General features: G+C 31.9%; 3 protein-coding genes across 4 annotated transcripts; 2 read left to right on the top strand and 1 right to left on the bottom strand.

Moving 5' to 3' along the window:
* The first annotated feature begins 4,631 nt into the window (after nucleotides 1–4,631).
* LOC148227889 (RNA-binding motif protein, X-linked 2) lies at nucleotides 4,632–5,883 on the top strand. The gene is made up of 5 exons (XM_088200557.1): nucleotides 4,632–4,787; nucleotides 4,858–5,010; nucleotides 5,169–5,298; nucleotides 5,361–5,633; nucleotides 5,697–5,883. The coding sequence occupies exons 1-5, from the start codon at nucleotides 4,774–4,776 to the stop codon at nucleotides 5,829–5,831; spliced, it is 705 nt and encodes a 234-aa protein (XP_088056683.1). The 5' UTR covers nucleotides 4,632–4,773; the 3' UTR covers nucleotides 5,832–5,883.
* LOC148227890 (beta-alanine transporter) lies at nucleotides 5,631–18,998 on the bottom strand. Of its 2 annotated transcripts, none has more exons than XM_088200555.1 (9): nucleotides 18,922–18,998; nucleotides 11,267–11,603; nucleotides 10,066–10,148; nucleotides 9,842–10,010; nucleotides 9,105–9,431; nucleotides 8,818–9,039; nucleotides 6,465–6,676; nucleotides 6,207–6,394; nucleotides 5,631–6,144 (listed from the first exon to the last, which is right to left on the bottom strand). In XM_088200555.1, exons 2-9 carry the CDS (start codon nucleotides 11,494–11,496, stop codon nucleotides 5,884–5,886), a joined length of 1,692 nt encoding a protein of 563 aa, XP_088056681.1. In that variant the 5' UTR covers nucleotides 11,497–11,603; nucleotides 18,922–18,998; the 3' UTR covers nucleotides 5,631–5,883. The 2 variants fall into 2 exon arrangements, with proteins under 2 accessions (XP_088056681.1, XP_088056680.1); XM_088200554.1 differs by lacking the exon at nucleotides 18,922–18,998 and adding an exon at nucleotides 11,892–11,941.
* On the top strand, nucleotides 16,424–19,025 carry Ipp (inositol polyphosphate 1-phosphatase). Its single transcript, XM_088200556.1, has 3 exons — nucleotides 16,424–17,004; nucleotides 17,860–18,016; nucleotides 18,080–19,025. Exons 1-3 carry the CDS (start codon nucleotides 16,530–16,532, stop codon nucleotides 18,582–18,584), a joined length of 1,137 nt encoding a protein of 378 aa, XP_088056682.1. The 5' UTR covers nucleotides 16,424–16,529; the 3' UTR covers nucleotides 18,585–19,025.
* Nucleotides 19,026–19,130: the final 105 nt, after the last annotated feature.

The raw sequence follows: 19,130 nt of genomic DNA on the forward strand, positions 1-19,130 counted from the left end.
TATTTTTAAAAAGTCGATTTAATCATTCCGCCACTGTTGATCATTTTTTTGTCAACAGTGATATCATTTATTCTTTTGAAAAAATATGACACCGGAAAAACAGCACCTTAATGGTTTCCCCAAAAAATGGCGACCCTGCGTCGACTTTTGACTAGACATATAAGGGAACTTTCTCCGTGGGTGCAACTTTATGGGTTGCAGTATCTGTGGGCACATTTTAGAAGGATGGCTTCTGTGTTGGCAAATCAGAAAATAAAGAAGCCATTCTGTGGAGACCATTATAATGGGTGTCGTTCTATTACTTAACTTATCTTTTCAATTTAAAATATTTAATTACAAATTAAACAGTTTTTTGAGCAGAAAAACTAATCACACGTTATATGAACACACTAACTGAAATACTTGCGCTAACGAAATCTTCACAAACTTTTTCCTTTGCCTGTTAAATTTAATGCCAGTGGACCGCGGTGATACTGTAAACCTATTTTTACTAAATGTAAGTTTGTATGAGAAAGTCTCCAGATCCATTAACTAGAATATGTTCACAGTACAATTACAGCCTTAGGTGTCGTATCATGGGACTTACAATTATTTTTGCACCAAGTTCTGAACACTATATTTTTATCAGTATAAATAATAATTTAAAAAAAACACTACAGACACGTGATTTTTATTTATTGTTTTATATATTATATATTATAATATCTCTCAAAATCTATAGAAAAAAATCTGACGACTGTGTTTGTATTTTTTTATACTGTGTTTGATTGATCTTTACTATTTATAAATTCCAATCATGTATTGTCGTATAAGAAGGTTTTAGTAGAAGATAATAAACAAGAGTACAAAACAATACAACTAATAAAATCTGTGGTCGTCACACATTTTTAAATAAAATCGCACTGTATTGAATTTATTACCGATGTTCCTTTCGCCTGCAGACTGGAACAGAATCACTATCTACCATAATGTTGCCATAGCGCAGTACACAATTGCAGCTTACATAACTCGGTAGATTTGTGTCTGAGTGGATATTGTTTTATAAATCCACACATTTATCTTCTAAAAATATCATGTTAATCCTTTGGAATTTATATCTAAATATCGATGTAATACATAATAATAAAAAACTTGTATAGAAAAAAATAAAAAATACACCAAAGTCCATTAAAAATGTATCAGTCAATTTTTAATCAAAGTAACCAAAACTGATATATCGGTTTTCAACAACCAGAAGGTTAATAACAAAGATTGCTACAAATGAACGTGTCTCCATATACGACACCTTTCCTACCTACTTTAAATATAATTGTATGCTATTATAAAGGTACAACCGATGAATCATAATTGAGATAAATGTAACGTAAAACAATGACAATAGTTCAAATCATAGCACAAATTGTACTTTCTATAATACGTATAAGCAATTCATATTCAAAGTGTAATAGATATTTACTGTATTGATTGTATTACGATGAAAAGCTGTAGAAGTGATAATACGCAGGGATAAAATATTTTAAATTCTATCCGCATATTCCTATTCATAAGAAAAACGTTAATTGTAACATAATGTTTATATTATAAAATATACAATAATATATAACTTACCGTGTAAAACACTTTTAATTTGTATAAACTTAATGTAGACGCGTCGTAAATAATAGATCTAAATATAAAATGATTATTGCCAAGATACACATTTTATAACGAGAGTATGATTTGTATTATAAATAACATATGGTGTATTTAAATGAATTATTATGTGAAATTTTATGTACGTATATAATTTAAATTATATATATATATATATATATATATACATAATATTAAATTGCCTTTGAGTCAATTTTTTAAAAGTTTGTGTAAATTGGTAAAACCTTATAAGTAACGTGTTTTAATTGATAAATAAAAATTGAAAGTTAATATGGAATGTACATTAAAAATAAATGCATATTATAAAAATATATAGAAAGACTACGATCATATGATGAGAAAACGGAAACACTCAAAACGTCCCTTTAGAATAATATAAATAAATATGAATATATATTTAACAATATCATCATAAAAAAAATGGATATTCATTCAGTATTATTTCAATATCATTGTCCAAATAATTCATATTAATTATAAGATATTCAAGGAAAAGCAACGACTTAAAATTTAGCTTATTTAACATTTGAGCATTTTCATAATGCTCGTAAATATTTTTATAACAATTATATTGTTATATACGTGTACTAATTAATTTGTTTTAACTCTCGTAATCTGTCTTTTTTGTAATCATGTACTAAAATTCCACAGCATATCCTACCTGTATATTTTATACTTTTATGTATCATCTTAAATACACGGTCTTGATATGTTTAATTGTTAAGTTGTTCGATGTGTAATTTCTTTGTTTACAGCAATAATAGATTAAATTTACGTAGATGTTATTATAGAGACAAAGTAGTATCAATGTTATCTTCCTTATGAAATATTTATAAAAAATCGCTTTGTTTTTATTTATGTGAGTATTATTAATCTAATAATGAATTAGATAAATAGTTCCTAATGTAAGTAATAAAAATTTATAAAGAAAACTATAATGTGAAAAAATATATACATAATATATTACTGTTAGAAAACGTGAATAGACCAATTACGAATGTCTCTAAAGAGTTAAGAATTAATTTAATAATTGAAGTTCTTAGATTGCCTCACGGATTAATTATAATATGTTAGCAATGTAAGTTTTTAAAACTCGATGTTATTTGTTGAGAAATAAAATAATAATTATGAACTATTTGCATTGTTATTTCTTTCATCATTACGATTTACTGCATCAGTATTATATATAATAGCTTACATAGTGGCTGACATGCAATATAAAGGCTCAGTACTATCTTCATCGTGCCCCAAAATGAATCAGCACCCTGTTGTTAGTTTTGGAGTAATAAAGGAGCGTGCGCAGGGTTTTAAACGCATGCTCTATTTGTCACAAATAAGAGGTCACCATAACAACCACTTAAAGAACGAAAAGATAAATCCTCCACAATACAATAATATCAACCCATTTACAAAAGTTAAGACCTCATACAACACATAGCAAAAGGAATATCTTGAAACTACAAAAAACTAGCGTTAACGAGCGTCAGAAACAACACGCTAGATTCTGCGTCTAATACAATTGCTTTTCAAACTCTCTCGTCACCGATCACCGAAGTAGGGCATGGACACATTTTAGATGTGTGTTTAATAAATATCCTTATTTGTGATTCGCCAGAGGTAACTCAAATGATTAATGTAACATATGTGACACTAAGTCACATCGGGGCAGACAAGTACACCTCGACACATCTATTATTTCAGCTCATACTATTTCTATCTTCCCAAGATGCCTAAAATTAGTATTTTATATTTGTTACTGTCTAGCGTATCTGGCGACTTCGTTCGGGTTAAAGTCAACGAGATATGCAAATCGCAAGGGTGGTATGTCGGTGGTTTCATGCGGTCTCTCTTATACCTATTATGAATAAACTGCGAAGATATTGGAGAGAGATATAATTATAACCAACTCAAAAACGATTTACCCACTGTGTTGCGTGTAGGGATACGCGTGCTGGTTAGTTCATAGGTCTGAATCCAAAACACGTGGGTTTGTGTGTGAACCTTTATTGAGCTCGGCGTGATCCGATTGCTTCGTAACGACGATCGGAGCCGACTGCTATCAAATCGGGGACATTTCCGAACGCTGTAAGACGGCGTTCGCGAACGCATACAAGAGGCGAAACGGGCGTCAACACACTGGAATTGCCACGGTACATCAATACACTCTCACAGAGACGTAATTTGGCTAGAAAAATGTATGACATTTAATGAAATAGTATGAATCTTGAATGAGCACTGAATGGTAAACTTTTGCCCCCCCCCCCCCCCCGGAAAAATCTGAAATGACGTTCCTGAACTCTCTCAGATTGAAGATCATGACTTAAGTCAGTGAACAGGTGTCAGAATAATTACATTTTAATCGACAAAAAAACAGATTTGGAATCAATAAAAATATTTTAATCTAAAAAAAAAATTTAGATAAATGGTACCCATAAATAAAAAGCAATGGGAATTTTTAATTACGTCAAGAACACAAACTAAGGTTTCTTAGAAAGCAGTGCATGGTTTGAAAATTTAAAAATTATTTATTTTTACACGGTGTAAGAAACTGCATCATGTGATAAAAATGCTGCTAAAAATAATTTAAACTGGATAATATAATCAAAAAGAAATCCAACATATAGGATTTAATGCGTACTGCCAATTTTTTAAGTTTTATAATTTTTGTGGTTCTTAAATTAACTAGGTATATAACCATCTTAGATTTAATACTTTTTATAGTTATTTTTTTATTTTATTAACAATATTTTTGTGCTGTGAGCAAATTAAATTATAAATATTAGTTAGCATCTAATTGCACGGTTTTTTAAAAAAAAACTTCTATGTAAATCAAATAATATGTGTATTATACGCCCTTAAGATGCGCCATATGATTAATTTTTCATCTTAATTTCCTTTACTTTTATATAACAATTATGTTTGTTTCTCGTTGATCCATCAACGAATAGCAAAATTCTATATTAAATGAATTTAATGTTGCTACTGTGGAGAATCAAACATAAAGCACATGGCCGATATGTTATGGCCAAAATCATTTGACAGTTCGGATAACTGTCATTTCGTTACTTATGCTTGTGGCGCTCGACGGTTATAATCAATGTTTAAGTCGTAATAATAAATATGAATCCGTTAACGTACGTATTTTAAGCATTATCAACTAATTTTAATTCAATATTATAAGTACTAATCGAATTTATTAAACAGGAACGTTAAAAACATCAAGAAATTAAGTGACCAGGAATTGAAACTCGGTGGTAAATCATCCTGGCATGATCAATATAAAGACAGCGCTTGGATTTTCATCGGAGGATTACCATATGATCTCACTGAAGGAGACATCATATGTATATTTTCACAGTGAGTTGCCATTTTAGGTTATGTTATTACAACCTTATAATATTAAATTAAATATTTCATCTAGCCTATAATTTACATTTGATTTTAAAGGCTTAAAAATATTATTTTAATATAATATAATTTATATTATTTAAAATTACTTATGTTATTTATTTCAGATATGGCGAAGTTGTCAACATCAATTTAGTACGAGATAAAGACACGGGAAAACAAAAGGGATTTTGTTTTTTATGTTATGAAGATCAAAGATCCACTATATTAGCTGTGGACAATCTTAATTCCATCAAGGTACGTATAAATGTTTTAATCTATAATTACGTTGTACATTGTGTATTAATTATTTATTTTAGATTCTCGGACGGACACTTAGAGTAGATCATGTTGAGAATTATAAAGCTCCTAAAGAGAGTAAAAAGAATCCAGTTGATGATGAAACGAAGCTTTTGAGAGAGGAAGGATGCGCTCCGACATCTAAAGTTGTTCAGCAGCTCACCAAGAAGGACGAGAAACCAATCGTAGATGATATTCGCTTACCTCCTCGATTGCCGATTGAATCAATCAAAGAAGAACCTATTCTTATTAAAACGGAAAGTCATAAAAAATCAAAAAAAAAAGATAAGAAGGTTAGTGATTGTTTATATTAAAATTCGATTCAACAAACTTATAATAAATTCTATTAATTTCAGTCAAAGTCGAGTAAGAAATCTAAAAAGGAAAAGAAACACAAAAAGCGCAAACGCAAATCATCGAGCAGCAGCGAAGAAAGTGACGACAGTTCTTCTGAGAGTTCCAGCGACGATTGCAAGCGAAGAAAGAAATGAATCACTTTTTAAATGTATTATATTTAACAATTAATAAACATTTTTTATGTAATTAATGTCTAATTGCTTCAAGTTCATGATCACAAGTTTCACTATATTGTCTTCGAACAAATTTGATACTCGTCATGATCGATGGCTCTCTAGTGCGCGGAAGGCTCCAGCACTTCTGGTATTTACCGAACGATTTTGCCTCGTGTAGAGTGTCCGGTAAGCGCTCGTTTAAAGTTTCAGGCAAGAATATCTCAGCGATTGCTCCGATTGTTGAAAGAGATACTAGAATTATGTATGGTATCCTCTCATCTAATGTGTTGCCCTGTAAAAATTGCATTATAATAACTGACACTGTACAACACTAGTAATTTTAAATTCACTTACCAAGTATATTACGTAAGGAGCAACACAACTCATTAAATTTCCAGCAGTCATTCCCAATGAATTTGCACTTTGCCTCACACTCGTTGGATTTATTTCTAAACCTTGCAAATTGCTAACAAAATATGAAATGCAAACGCCAAATTTCGCTAATAAAACCATAGATATTCTAAGAGATACGTTGTTTACATCTGAAATTATAATTTAAAAACCAATAATTTACTATATTTTCCTGTAATAATTTAAATCAATCTATATTACCAATTGTCAGTATAATAATTACACATCCAATAACACTTAAAACAAATCCCAACATTCCGCTGTAACGTCGACCCATTCTATCACAAAATATTCTTCCAAAAAGATATGAAGGGATTTCGACCAAACTTTGCAAGAGAAAGTTCAAGAATGGATTTCCACTTAGGTTTGGTATCAACAATACTAATATATAATAGTTTGCTATGGAACTCGTCCTGAAAATAATCATCAATTAATATATTGAATAAATCGTTCTTTGTAAAATAGATGTATGTAAGACCAATATGACGCATTGGGGAAACCTGTCAATTATAATATATATTAATATATATAAATTTTTTTTATCAATAGTGGCTACGGATGTCATCGCAATCTTACTTTTTTTAAATGAGCGTCTGACGTTTCGAAGAGTGTCACTCTTCATCTTTGCTAGTCTCTGAAGATGAAGAATGACAGACTCATTACAAAACATTACAATGTTTAACTAAAAATATTAATCTCTTGTGGAATCAATCATGACTACCTAAAAGAGAATTAAATTGGATTTCGTTCAAATGGTGCCAGTACGATTCTAGGGTGTAAATCAGGAGTGAGCACAAGAATAACAAAATGACTATCCTAATGCCATTATCTGGGATTATTTGATAATCAATTATAACTTGTGTTGGATGATTGAATAAGAGACATTATACTAGTTAATCACTTCAAAATGTTCGTTGATATAATTTATTTAATATTTCACTAATCAAATAAAAGCCATCAAGAGCTTTTTTATATTTCCAAGGACCTTGGAATTGAAATTATAAAAATTGTAGTGACTGTAGCTTGCGATCAACTTGTGCTGTGTGGCATTGCATGAATATTTTTCGAAACATATTCTAAAATGGTTCACGTCTTAACAATAAATGTTTCTCAAGGGACCTGGCTCTGATGATTAATATATTTGTCAAATACACTTCAATCCAGAACACAAAATTTCGCTAATGCGAATCAATTAATTTTAAGAATAATATCTGCTTTTGGCAATTGAAAAAAAATCTCTGCTCTTATTACAGCCAAGTTGAAGACATAATTAAAACTAATTCTTATAAAAAATATTGATTTTCGAGAAAATATAGTAGTATACGGATATCTCCCCTGAGAAAAGTTAATCGACAGTATAATAAAACACATGACATTGCGGTTGATAAATACGTAAGAAGTAAATTTAAAATATCGAAATAATTAGAAGTTAACTAATAAGAAAATGTACTATCTGTTTAAAACTTTTATTATGTTTATAATACATATCATAAAAAATAATAACAATGAACTTCCTGAAACAGTCAGAAAAACTAAAAGGATAGGAAGAAGTAGTACAGACAGACGTCGCATCTCGCATATTATTCCATAGTTTGTTTGCACATGGATATTACACTATGTCTTGAGAATACGATAGCTATCTTACCGATATTACTACGGACTTCTGATATGAGAGTATTGGTCAAAATGTATTCAAACCAAATTTTGACCAATTGGAGGGCGCAAAACCAATTATCACTTCTCAGAAGTCAAAAATTCACATCAAAAGCATTAAAATCGTGTCGGCGCCGTCACAGTGGGAACGAACGGTAACGAGCGTTCTCACTGCGGCGGCACAATTTTATTGCTTTTGACGAGGATTTTTGCCTTCTGAGAAGGGATAATTGTTTTTGCGTTCTCCTATTGCTCAAAATTCGGTTTATATATTCTACATTTAATTTGCGATACTATTATAAAAGTCGTAGTATGAACGCTTGATTACCGAGCGTACGCATTACCAAGGCGATGGCACGATTTTGACCCGCTGCGGTGAAAGTATTTAATGAAAATCAAAATATTTTTAAGAATGAATGTATGGAATATAAATAAATTTATTTATAATTGATTTGATTTTTAATTTTTTAATTATAAAATGAAAATGTTATTAAAAAAATTAAGGGAAAGGAAGGGTATGCTAAGATGCGAGCCATTTAATAAAATTTTAATAGCACAGCACTGTATATATGAATATAAATATATATAGATTCGACGATATCTAGAAAAATTAGATATTGTGGGGAAATAACTAACGTTCTATATAAATCAGGTTTTATTTATAGCAATAATATACAACTGCAAAGTTTTAATATTAAACATAATAATAATCGCTTGCTGTTGCTGTGTTTATACATTAAATTAGAATGAGTATTAGCATAACTGATTGGGCACTATACTTTAGTTATTACAGCATAATGAGATTGATAGATTGCGATAGAACAATGGTTAATAAAATTATTAAAACTGTGACTAAATACCATTCTGCATAAATATAGAAATAAATATTTGATTAACGTACCATACTAGAACCAGAAATAATATATTTTTGACTATCCTCCAATTTGACTTATAATTGTCTATACTGCTAGTCTTTTCTGAACTCAATATACTGTTTTGCAACATTAGAGCTGCTTCTGCTGATATCTTAGTATTGTTCACTTTTGCAATGACTTTTAACTGCTGCAAGCTCTCCGGCACTCTTCCCCGAGTTAAAAGCCATCTAGGAGATTCTATTAAAAATCTTAACACAACCATTAATTAATACAATAAATATGAACAATATTAAATAAAAATGATCAAACATACATTGATAAAAATAGATAAACAATCAACGGTGTCGTAGAAGCTAGAATGTAAATGATCCAATTTCGAGCTAGCCAAAATATGCACGGCAGCATTGCTGATCCTAGACTCCAGCCAAAATTTTGTATTTGTGCAATCATTGCACGGTCTTCCGGTGGAGAAATCTCCATTATTGTGACTAGACAAGCTTGAGCTAATGTAGTCGATGGTAATGTAGCCATAATTGAAAATGCCAGGAATATCCAAAACGATTGGATTACAAATACTGATACCAATCTTCCTATCAGCATTAAAGCTAGTGATATGAAGAATACGGGTCTTCGTCCAAGACTAAAACAAAACAAGATCCTTAAGAAACATACAGTAAATAAATAAATACTATTATTAGTCATCACTACAAAAAAATGATATAATTGTCAAGCTGCTCTGTGTAAAATCAAACAAATATAATATGCTGACAACCAGCATTTGATGCAAACAGGTATGTGCTAATTACTGGTGTAATGAACACGCACAATACGACATATAAGTAATACAAGCACCTTTCAATTTACTCACTTCATCATAAGCAATTAGTCTATTTTAGGCCATTGTAAACTAAAAAATGGTGAATTAAATTGTTCAAATGAATAAGTAGATTACAATAAAAAATAAAACAAATAAGGAAGTTTTTAAATAAAAAAACATAATTTTAGAAGATTCGTTAAGACTTAAATGTAATTCAATGTAGAAATTCTTACCAATCTGCAATGTATCCGAGGATCATTCCGCCGAATATCTCACACACTTTTGTAGCAGAAAAAAATAGTGGTACATAAAATTCTTTACCGCATACAAAATTAAACGTAGTGACACCGGTGCTTTTAAACCATGTGGTATCATAATCATATCCGTCTATACAATCTACGACTAAAATCACATTTGTTATTAATTTTATAATAAAGATATATAGATTGGATCATACCTAATTTATCACTTGTGTTAACTTCAGTGTCATTGTACATTTTGCAAGAACTGTACGCTTCCTGCTCTTGAGAATTATTATTCCTGTAAAACGAATATTACTGTCAATGTTTAGTTGAATACTTCTAAAAGCAATAAAACTCATGATCATGAGTCACCCAATAATTTGAGTTCTCAATTATTCCATTGTGAATGCAAATTCATTCACTTGTACATATCATTATCCTCTTAATCTAAATTGTGCATTTCATAATTTTGTATTGGAGCTGTGAACAAATGTTGTGAAAATTTGAAAAACCAATACCATCTTATATATAATTTCTAATAATTATTAAAGATAAATATGACTATTTTTATGGTTAATGTTGTGTTATAAAAACTCAAAAAAATAACTAAGAAAATTTAGTACTTGGAATGGACTTGGGCAAATCGATAAAATAAGCTTCAATTTGATATTACATACGTTCGGATGTTTTTACTTTTCAAATTTACAATAATTACATTGTTCAATAAAATATTTTCTGAGAATTTTTACTGAAACATAAAATTTGCTTTGGTACTAGCATGTTTATAAAAATTATTAATGATCAAGTTTTCCTATGGATATTTTTTTTATTTAACGAATCACTCTTTAAAAATGGACTATAAAATATTTGTATACTAAAATCACATATAATATTTATGATATCACATATAATGAATTGTGAATTACATGTAATGCCCATTACAATATTTGCTATGTCCAAAAGTGTCCTTAAACCGAGCGAGAAACTCTCGAACGGTCGTCGTTGTAATACTGACTTTCGTTCTGTGCGGACGCGGTGGCGAGTTCACGTTATTAATACTATTGCTGACCATTTAGTTTATTGTCATTGAACATTGAGCATTTATTTAAACTACTGTTGTTTTATCTAAATTGCTGACCAAAATCAAATAAATACCGACCCTTTAAATACGGGTCTTTAAAATTAGTTGCACTGATACACAAATAAAACTATTCTAAATAAAAAGTAAAAGTTTTAATAATTTAATATTAAAGTAAAATAATTTAATACTAATAAATTAGGTTGTTATATCTTCGTGGCAAAAATGTATAATTTTTACACACTTAGTAACAAAACAACAATAATGCAAATAAAAGTACTCGTGTATCATCAGATATTTAATCGTAGTCTTGCAGTTAACAAACACACTAAACAAACCTAGGTATAGTCAGCGCCTTCCACTCCTCGATGGTCAAATTGGTTTGTTCCCTGCCAGGTACATGACACCAATGCTCTGGAGTACTCATGGCGAGGAAAATGCTCATGTATACCATCGTACCAGCGAATGCCAGAAAAAAATTAAACACCACATTATATCTCCTGTGAAACACACTATCTTCTCCCACCGAATGCAGCAGTCTATCGAACACTATTTCACTGTCTTCCATGGCGTTCTTCAGATCCAATCAGTCATGACGCATCATAATCAATCAGCTAGGTCCTTCCTTGCGGATATCTAGCACAAAACTGCGGCAGTCCGCTTTCACGCTGGCATCTGATAAGAAAATTGTCTTGCGAGATTAACACTACCATTAACATAATATACTTTTTATTATGATTGCGTAACAAGATAAACACGAATTATGTGCACCGCGAAGGTTGCTTCGGATTCTTTTTGTTAAGCAAGTGCGACGCAAAAGTTAGTAGACAGTAAATCAAAGGGATAGTTAAACAACTATCCCTTTAGGGATAGGGATAACTCAATCAATAGAATTGACTTTCAGTAAAACTCAGAATTGAAAGCTATTATGTGTTTAATAACATTGCCCCAAAGATAACTTACACACTGAATCGCCGCGTAGTAATAATGGCATTTGAGTGGACCACAGGAAAGAAACTATGATGACAATAGACCACCGAAATGATGCTAAAAAAAAATCAGCGCAATTTAAGCTTTTAAAATGGGATATATTATGGATCCACGCAGTTTAAATATACTTGGGAATGAGTCAAATTGCATATTAAGATTACCGATCGTTTTGAAAAAACACAAAAATGGCAACTATTACCGTTTATGTCAACAATTACCTATGTTTTGAAAAAACACAAGAGCCTAGATATTTAGCACAACCACATAGTGCTCTAATGCTGGGCAGCCTTTCCACTTCGATTATCAGATTAGGTCTAGTCACTTTGAGTCGCCAAGAGTTAACTTAAGCTTTGAAAGGAATTAGAGATATCACGTCACAGAACCACCACACAAACAATCCATCAAGTATTTATATCTACATATACATTTATATTATATCTAATAAAAACATATTTATTACGTAAATACGTAACCATAAAATATTTTATATTTTATGTTATAAATGCGTATTCTAAGTATTGGTATCGCACCATGTCTATATTTACATTTTGACTCATTTAAAACTGAATTTTAGGCAGAAAACTAGGAACGTCATTTGAGAGGTTCTGGTGGGGACATTTCCCCCCCCCCCTTTAATTTGGCCAGAAAAATGCATGTCATTTAATTACATACTATTCATCTAAGTCAAATAGAAATATTATAAAAATCTGAAACATCGTCCCTGATTTCAAACCAAAAATTCTCAAACCCCTCAAAGAAGATCTAAAAAACAGCCTATCTTGAAAATATTTTTTTAAATTTATCATTTAAGTGAAATAATATTAGAATACATTTTCACCGGTAGATATATATGTTTAACATTTAAAAATATAATTTATCTAGCAGATGCTAGTAAATGTGCGATGCATAAATGAGTGAATATGTATTTTTCAATGAAGTTATATTTTCACTAGTGAAGTCCAAATACATTTTCACCAATAGATATATTGTATTTTTACTAGCGAAAATATATTTCAACTGATTTATATGCTGCTCTAAAATGTTCTATGAAACGCATTTTGATAGTTGATAAACGTCCATTTGCTGTCAAACCCAAACCTAACTTAATGAAAGTTTTAAAACTAATCATAGTCTTAGAACTTCTAACAACAAAAAATCTATACATAATGGCAATAGAATAAAAACAAGCGCTATCCACCTGGTGGCCCGCAAACTTATTTTTGCGGCCAGCAACCAATTCATGTTTTCAAAATGAAATTTTTAAAAATGAGCCAAAAACAAAAGGTCACCTCGGATATTTTTGCTCTTTTATGGATGTTGGTGGGAGTTAAAAAGTCACCTCAGACATTTTTGTTCGTTAAGGTGTCTTTCTTTTGCTCCCAACAGCAAAAGATTTTTTGGCTTCTAAAATATTTGCAAAAGAACACATTTTTACAGCTTTCCCCAATTAATGTTTTATTTGGATTTTATCAAAACAAATACTATAAATTTTACTATACATTTTTGAAAATAAAATCGTATTTTCCTAAAATCACGATACCTTATAGGAATTTATAGCGTAATTTGCATATAAATAAAGTTGTGTTTTTTCTATGTGGTAAGATAACTGCTTTTTGCAGTGCAATATGCAATAAATAAAAAATAAATTTATATAAGAAACAAGTTTTATTGACGGTATAAATAAAAGCAAATATGTGATTAATAATTTAGAAAATTATAATAAATAAGTGGTTTTTAATTCAATTAACTTGTTAAATAGGTCTACAGTAAATTAATATTTATAAGAAGAATTGTAATGCAATAAACTTACAAGTTTTAGGTTATTTTTTCATGCAAATCAAATATTTCTGTACTATGTAGTTGAAGACGAGCGAATGTTGATTTTATTGTTACAAACAAGTAGATGAACCAAATGAAATATATACAATTGCGCATTTTTACGTTGTTATATCTGTTATATTTTACTAATTCAACGTATAATTTAAAAACAAAAGCTTAATTTATCATATAATTTCAATAATAAATTATTTATTATATTTTAATACGTCTATTTGAAATTATAAATGTATTAATGTACCTTTTTTCTATGATTCCAAACTCCCTTTTTTCTTTGCTCACGTTTAAAAATATGAATATATATACATATGAGCAGTAGCAATGCTACACGCGTTTATTTTTAATTCTAATTACAAACTTTATGAATAATGTTTTTAGATTACAATAGTTTAATGCGGCCGTACCATTTGTACAATAAATACTTGCTATTTTGTCTCGCTGTGATGCTGTGGCTGTGGCTGCTAGTCTGGACTAGAATTATTGATGTGGAATCAGTTACTTTTCTCTGTACTTCATTATCTTATTTATCTAATCAACGTAAGCTCAACTAAATACGAGTTGAGGGATGTAGCATAAAGTTTTAATGGAAGTTAAGGTGGAAATTAATTTCGAGGTGATATGATTATTTCATGGCAGCATTAAGGCTTATATACAAACGGAAAAAGTGATAAATGAGTCTAGTACACTACGACTCTTTTAATTGATATTTGTGTTCTCAGTGGCATAAATCTTGCAACAATGGAATTTGCAATTCCATTACCTGAAATCACTCGGATGTTTTTGAGTATGAGTGATCTTCACAATAAATACTGTTTTGCCGTTTATTATTTTGTCAAAAATATATGTTCATAACTGGTGTTCTATTATCCTCAACATTTATTCTAGCCATACCCCTAAAATGCCGTTTATTTGCAAATTGCAGCGACACCAATAGCGAATTTATACACTAGGGTCCCGAGACGTTTCAAATTTCTGGGGGGGCCTATTTATTTACAAATATTCAGAGCTTTGTTTCAACCCCTCCCCCCTTATAACACATATTTTCTAATTCTGACCATCTAATATCACTAAATCCTTTTATATTTTTGTGATTCGAATTACGTTCCCAATGCGACGGCGCTAGCGCGATTTTATTGCTTTTGACGTGAATTTTTGACTTCTAATAAGGGATAATTGTTTTTGCGCTCTTCTATTGACCAAAATTCGGTTTGAATATACTTTGACCAATACTCTCATATCAGAAGTCCGTAGTAATATCAATAAGAATAGCTACCATATTTTTTTTAAATATAGTATAATATCCAAATTTATAAAAACTATGGAGCAATATGAGAGATGCGACGTCTATCTGTACATCTCATTCTGCTTATTTTCTCCTGAGAGATATGTTGCCTTAGTTTGTAAATAACTTGGACTTGATTGAACAAAAGTTCTAGAACTGTAATTAGTTTTAGAACTTTAATTGGATTAAAACAGCAAATGAACGTTTCACACCTGTCAAATTGCGTTTCATAGACATTTTAGAGCAGCATTTAATTTCACTAGCGCCTATCAGTTAAATTATATTTACGTTATTAGCAATATTAGGTTATTAAGTATGAAATTTGTAGAAAAAAATAAAGTGTGTTAATGGTTTTATGAATACAAGGAATAGTTTCATTTATTAAAGAATGCACTCATATTGTCAATTCACTTTTGCTATTGCAGCGGTAGCTTGTTCAGTCCGGTGGTGTAAAAGCCTGATAACCGAGGGTCAATAATATTATGTAAGGCCTGTATTCAGCATTGTCGTAATTAAATTATTTACATTGCAAAAAGTTATCCAAATTCCGGAGGAAGCGGTAGTCAATGGGGGCAAGATCTGGTAGGTATGGTGGATGAGAGAAATCTTCCAGCTCCAAATCCTGTAGTTTTTCCACTGACATTTGTGTGGTGTGCGGTCCAGCGTTGTTGTGAATTAATCGGTTTACCAATCTAGGCTGTTTTTCTGCAAGTTTTTTAGCATTTTGTCCAGCTGGTTAATATATACTTCTGCCGTGATCGATAAACCCGGTTTCATGAAATCATAATGAATCACTCCCATTCTATTGCACGATACGCTAGACCACACACCGCACAAATGAGTGGCAAAACTACAATAAATAGCTACCGGTGAAAATGTATTACGATATGATTTTATTAAAATTATATATTTAAAACAATATTTTCAATATAGATTCGAGACTGTTCTTATTTAAAAAAAATTAGGAATAAACCGATAATTTCTCATGTCAGAGTCAGGGACGGCATTTGAGTTTTTTTTAATATTTCTTTTTCATTAAGATTCATAATATTTAATTAAATGACAAGCATTTTTCTGGGCAAATTCAAGGGGGGGGGGGGATTTTTAAATTACTCCATCAAGGGAAACCTGTGATATTATTTATGGAATCCGCTATAGAAAAACTATCATAATTTATCAAAAAATATTTTTAATTAATGCTAGAGTTCCACAATTAATTTAAGGAGGGGGTATATAGGGGGTATCAGAGTTAAAAGGTGGATCATTCACGGAGTTAATTTGTAATATATCCCGATGGTAAAATAAAAAATAGTAAAACACTTATTTTTTGTCATTGACACAATGGCATGCTTACTTTTTCATTCGAATCGTTGATAATTTCTACTTTTTCTGATATATAAATCAATTAAATCAATTAAATCAATGGCCGAATAATCGATCGTTACGGTCGCGAACAGTCAAAGTGACAGTTGGGGATGCGGTAAAGGGCGAGGATGTGCGAGGTTGTGCAAGCGGTGCTGCGCGCCTCCGAGAAGGCCGCGAATTTGGCCAGGGCTTGCAGACGACAGCCACGACTGGCCGATCTGCTGGTTCAGGAGAAAAAGACCACGGAAGCCAATCCTCGCTTTCAGGCCGATTTCAAGACCCTGGCCGACGTGCTCATCCAGGAAACGGTGCGTCGCGACCTGGCCGAATCGTTTCCGGAGCTGCGCGATCACATATACGGCGAAGAGAGCAACCAATTCAGCAACTCCTTGGGAGACTCGGTCACCGTGAAGGTGGAAGGAAGCGAGAAGGAGACGGCCGAATTGCTCTGTCGGGTGTTGGACGGAGATAAGGAGGCAGCCGATCTGCTTGCCGGAGAGGTGCATAAGGACGTGACGATCGACGAGGTCAACGCTCAGATCAGCGGATGTTTGCATCTAGAGATAAACGCGAGAGACTTGGCCGTCTGGATCGATCCGATAGGTATTCATATACGTGCATTGATTATTTATTACAAACACATTATTTTTAACATGCTACTCACTGCATATGCATTATATAAAAATATAATGTTTTCAAGTTTTGTCAAGAGAAAAAAGTAATAAATAAACTTGAAATCGTCTTCATTTTACTCTTAGAAATTCAAAATTATTCGGAGGTCACATCTGGGATTAATCTACTAACAAATGTCTTACATTTCATCACCAAATCCCACTTTACAGAGGTTAACATAACGTTTTACTTGTCCCGAAGCATTCAGAAACAAGATTCCCGTTTTCCTGTTTCCAAGCATCATCTATTCCTAGATCTTCCATATGAGCCAAACAGTGTTGTTGATTCAAGTGTTCAATTTCTTCTCGTAGCCGTGCAGCTATATCGTTTGTTTTTCCTAACATTACAGCGGCTCCGTCGGAAGTGAACATAACCATTTTTTGCAAATCAATATCATTTTCTTTATAAAACTTTTTTGAAATAAAATATTTAATTTAAGCAGGATGCAAAGACGTGACAATTGCATCACTCACTCTCGAATCTCGACATATTTTATGCGAATAAGCAAAAATGAATAGTGAGTCAGCATTGGTGACTCGGCGTTCGCAGTTAATGTTTATTTTAAATTTTATTTTTGTTTTTATTTTAGAAAATTCAAATAGTAAAAATTTTGCTTGTTTTGATGATTTTTGGAGTGCGCATTAGCTCGTGATAACTGCGCGGGACTTTCAAAACTTCATAGAGTTTTACAGTACGCCCATTAGTCTAAATAAGCCTTATCTCCCATTCGTTCAAGGAAACATATACACTTCATTTGTGGTATGATAATATAAAATATAATTTCAGATTCAACAGCCGAATACATTAGCGGAGAGATCGAATCTCAGACCATCGGAAACATAAGCCTATCCGGGCTACAATGCGTGACCGTTCTAATCGGAGTGTACGACAGACAAACAGGACAACCGATCATCGGCGTCGTCAACCAACCGTTTTACGATGGGTACGATTTGATCGTCGACTAAATAAAAACTCGATCCATTATATATTTTTAATTTACCGACAGATCGAAAGGCAGGTGCGTTTGGGGCATCTGCTACCAGGGCAAGAAAATATTCTGCAACCCTGTGAAAGAGAATATATTGAACTCTGACGTAGAACCGACTCCGACGATCTGCATCAGCTCCAGCGAAAGCGACGACGTTAAAAAGCGACTGATCAACTCGGGCTATAAACTGGTAGAATCGGCGGGAGCCGGTTATAAATTGCTGATGGTGATATTGGGTCACGCCGACGCCTATATCCTGTCGAAGCCGACGACTTACAAATGGGACACTTGCGGTCCTCACGCAATACTTAACTCGCTCAGGGGTGCCATTATCGATTTTTCTAAAATGTTGGACGACACAGACGAGAACGACAACATCGAAATAAGGTACAACCTGTCCGAGGACGAGACTGTCGAGGACGCGGTGACCAAGTGCAATCAAGGAGGCATCATTGCCTATCGCAATACAGAAGCGGCTGAGAAAATATTAGATATTTTGACGTCAAACGACTCTGTGTTTTAACAAACGAAGTAATTTTAAAAATGCATCTGAAGTTTCCCACATTTTTAATCGTTACTTTGTGAATAACAAAGTTTATTTTACATTGAATTAGTCTGCTAATAGTTTTAACCCTTTGACTGCCGCTGGTATTTCACACTTTGATAATATATTGTGGACACACGTTCAATAAATTAAAGTAATTTTCAACCTTGAATTATATAAAATAACCATATTTCAAGGCTCAAAGGTTTACGGCACTTTTAAGTACCAAATGCATACCGGCGATTTTCATGATTGTACCTATAAATACCATCGGTGGCAAAGGGTTAAAGACGTTGATAGAGAATTTAGTCTTTACCTTTCAGTATATCCAATCAGCATGTGTTGCAATTGGGAACTCTTCCGATGCACTAAATAGCATCATCACTAGTCATTAAAAAGAATATTTTATCTAGACAAAAACGAACGTATTTTTTCGAAACGGGTTCTCGAATAATTATATAATTATAAATTATAAAATCAGTATAAAAAAATTAGGCAATAAGGAAAAATGACGATCGATTATTA

This window comes from Plectrocnemia conspersa, unplaced genomic scaffold (assembly GCF_051122295.1).
Source record: "Plectrocnemia conspersa isolate PC_06_02 unplaced genomic scaffold, ASM5112229v1 ptg000012l, whole genome shotgun sequence".
NCBI classification, from domain to species: Eukaryota; Metazoa; Arthropoda; class Insecta; order Trichoptera; family Polycentropodidae; genus Plectrocnemia; species Plectrocnemia conspersa.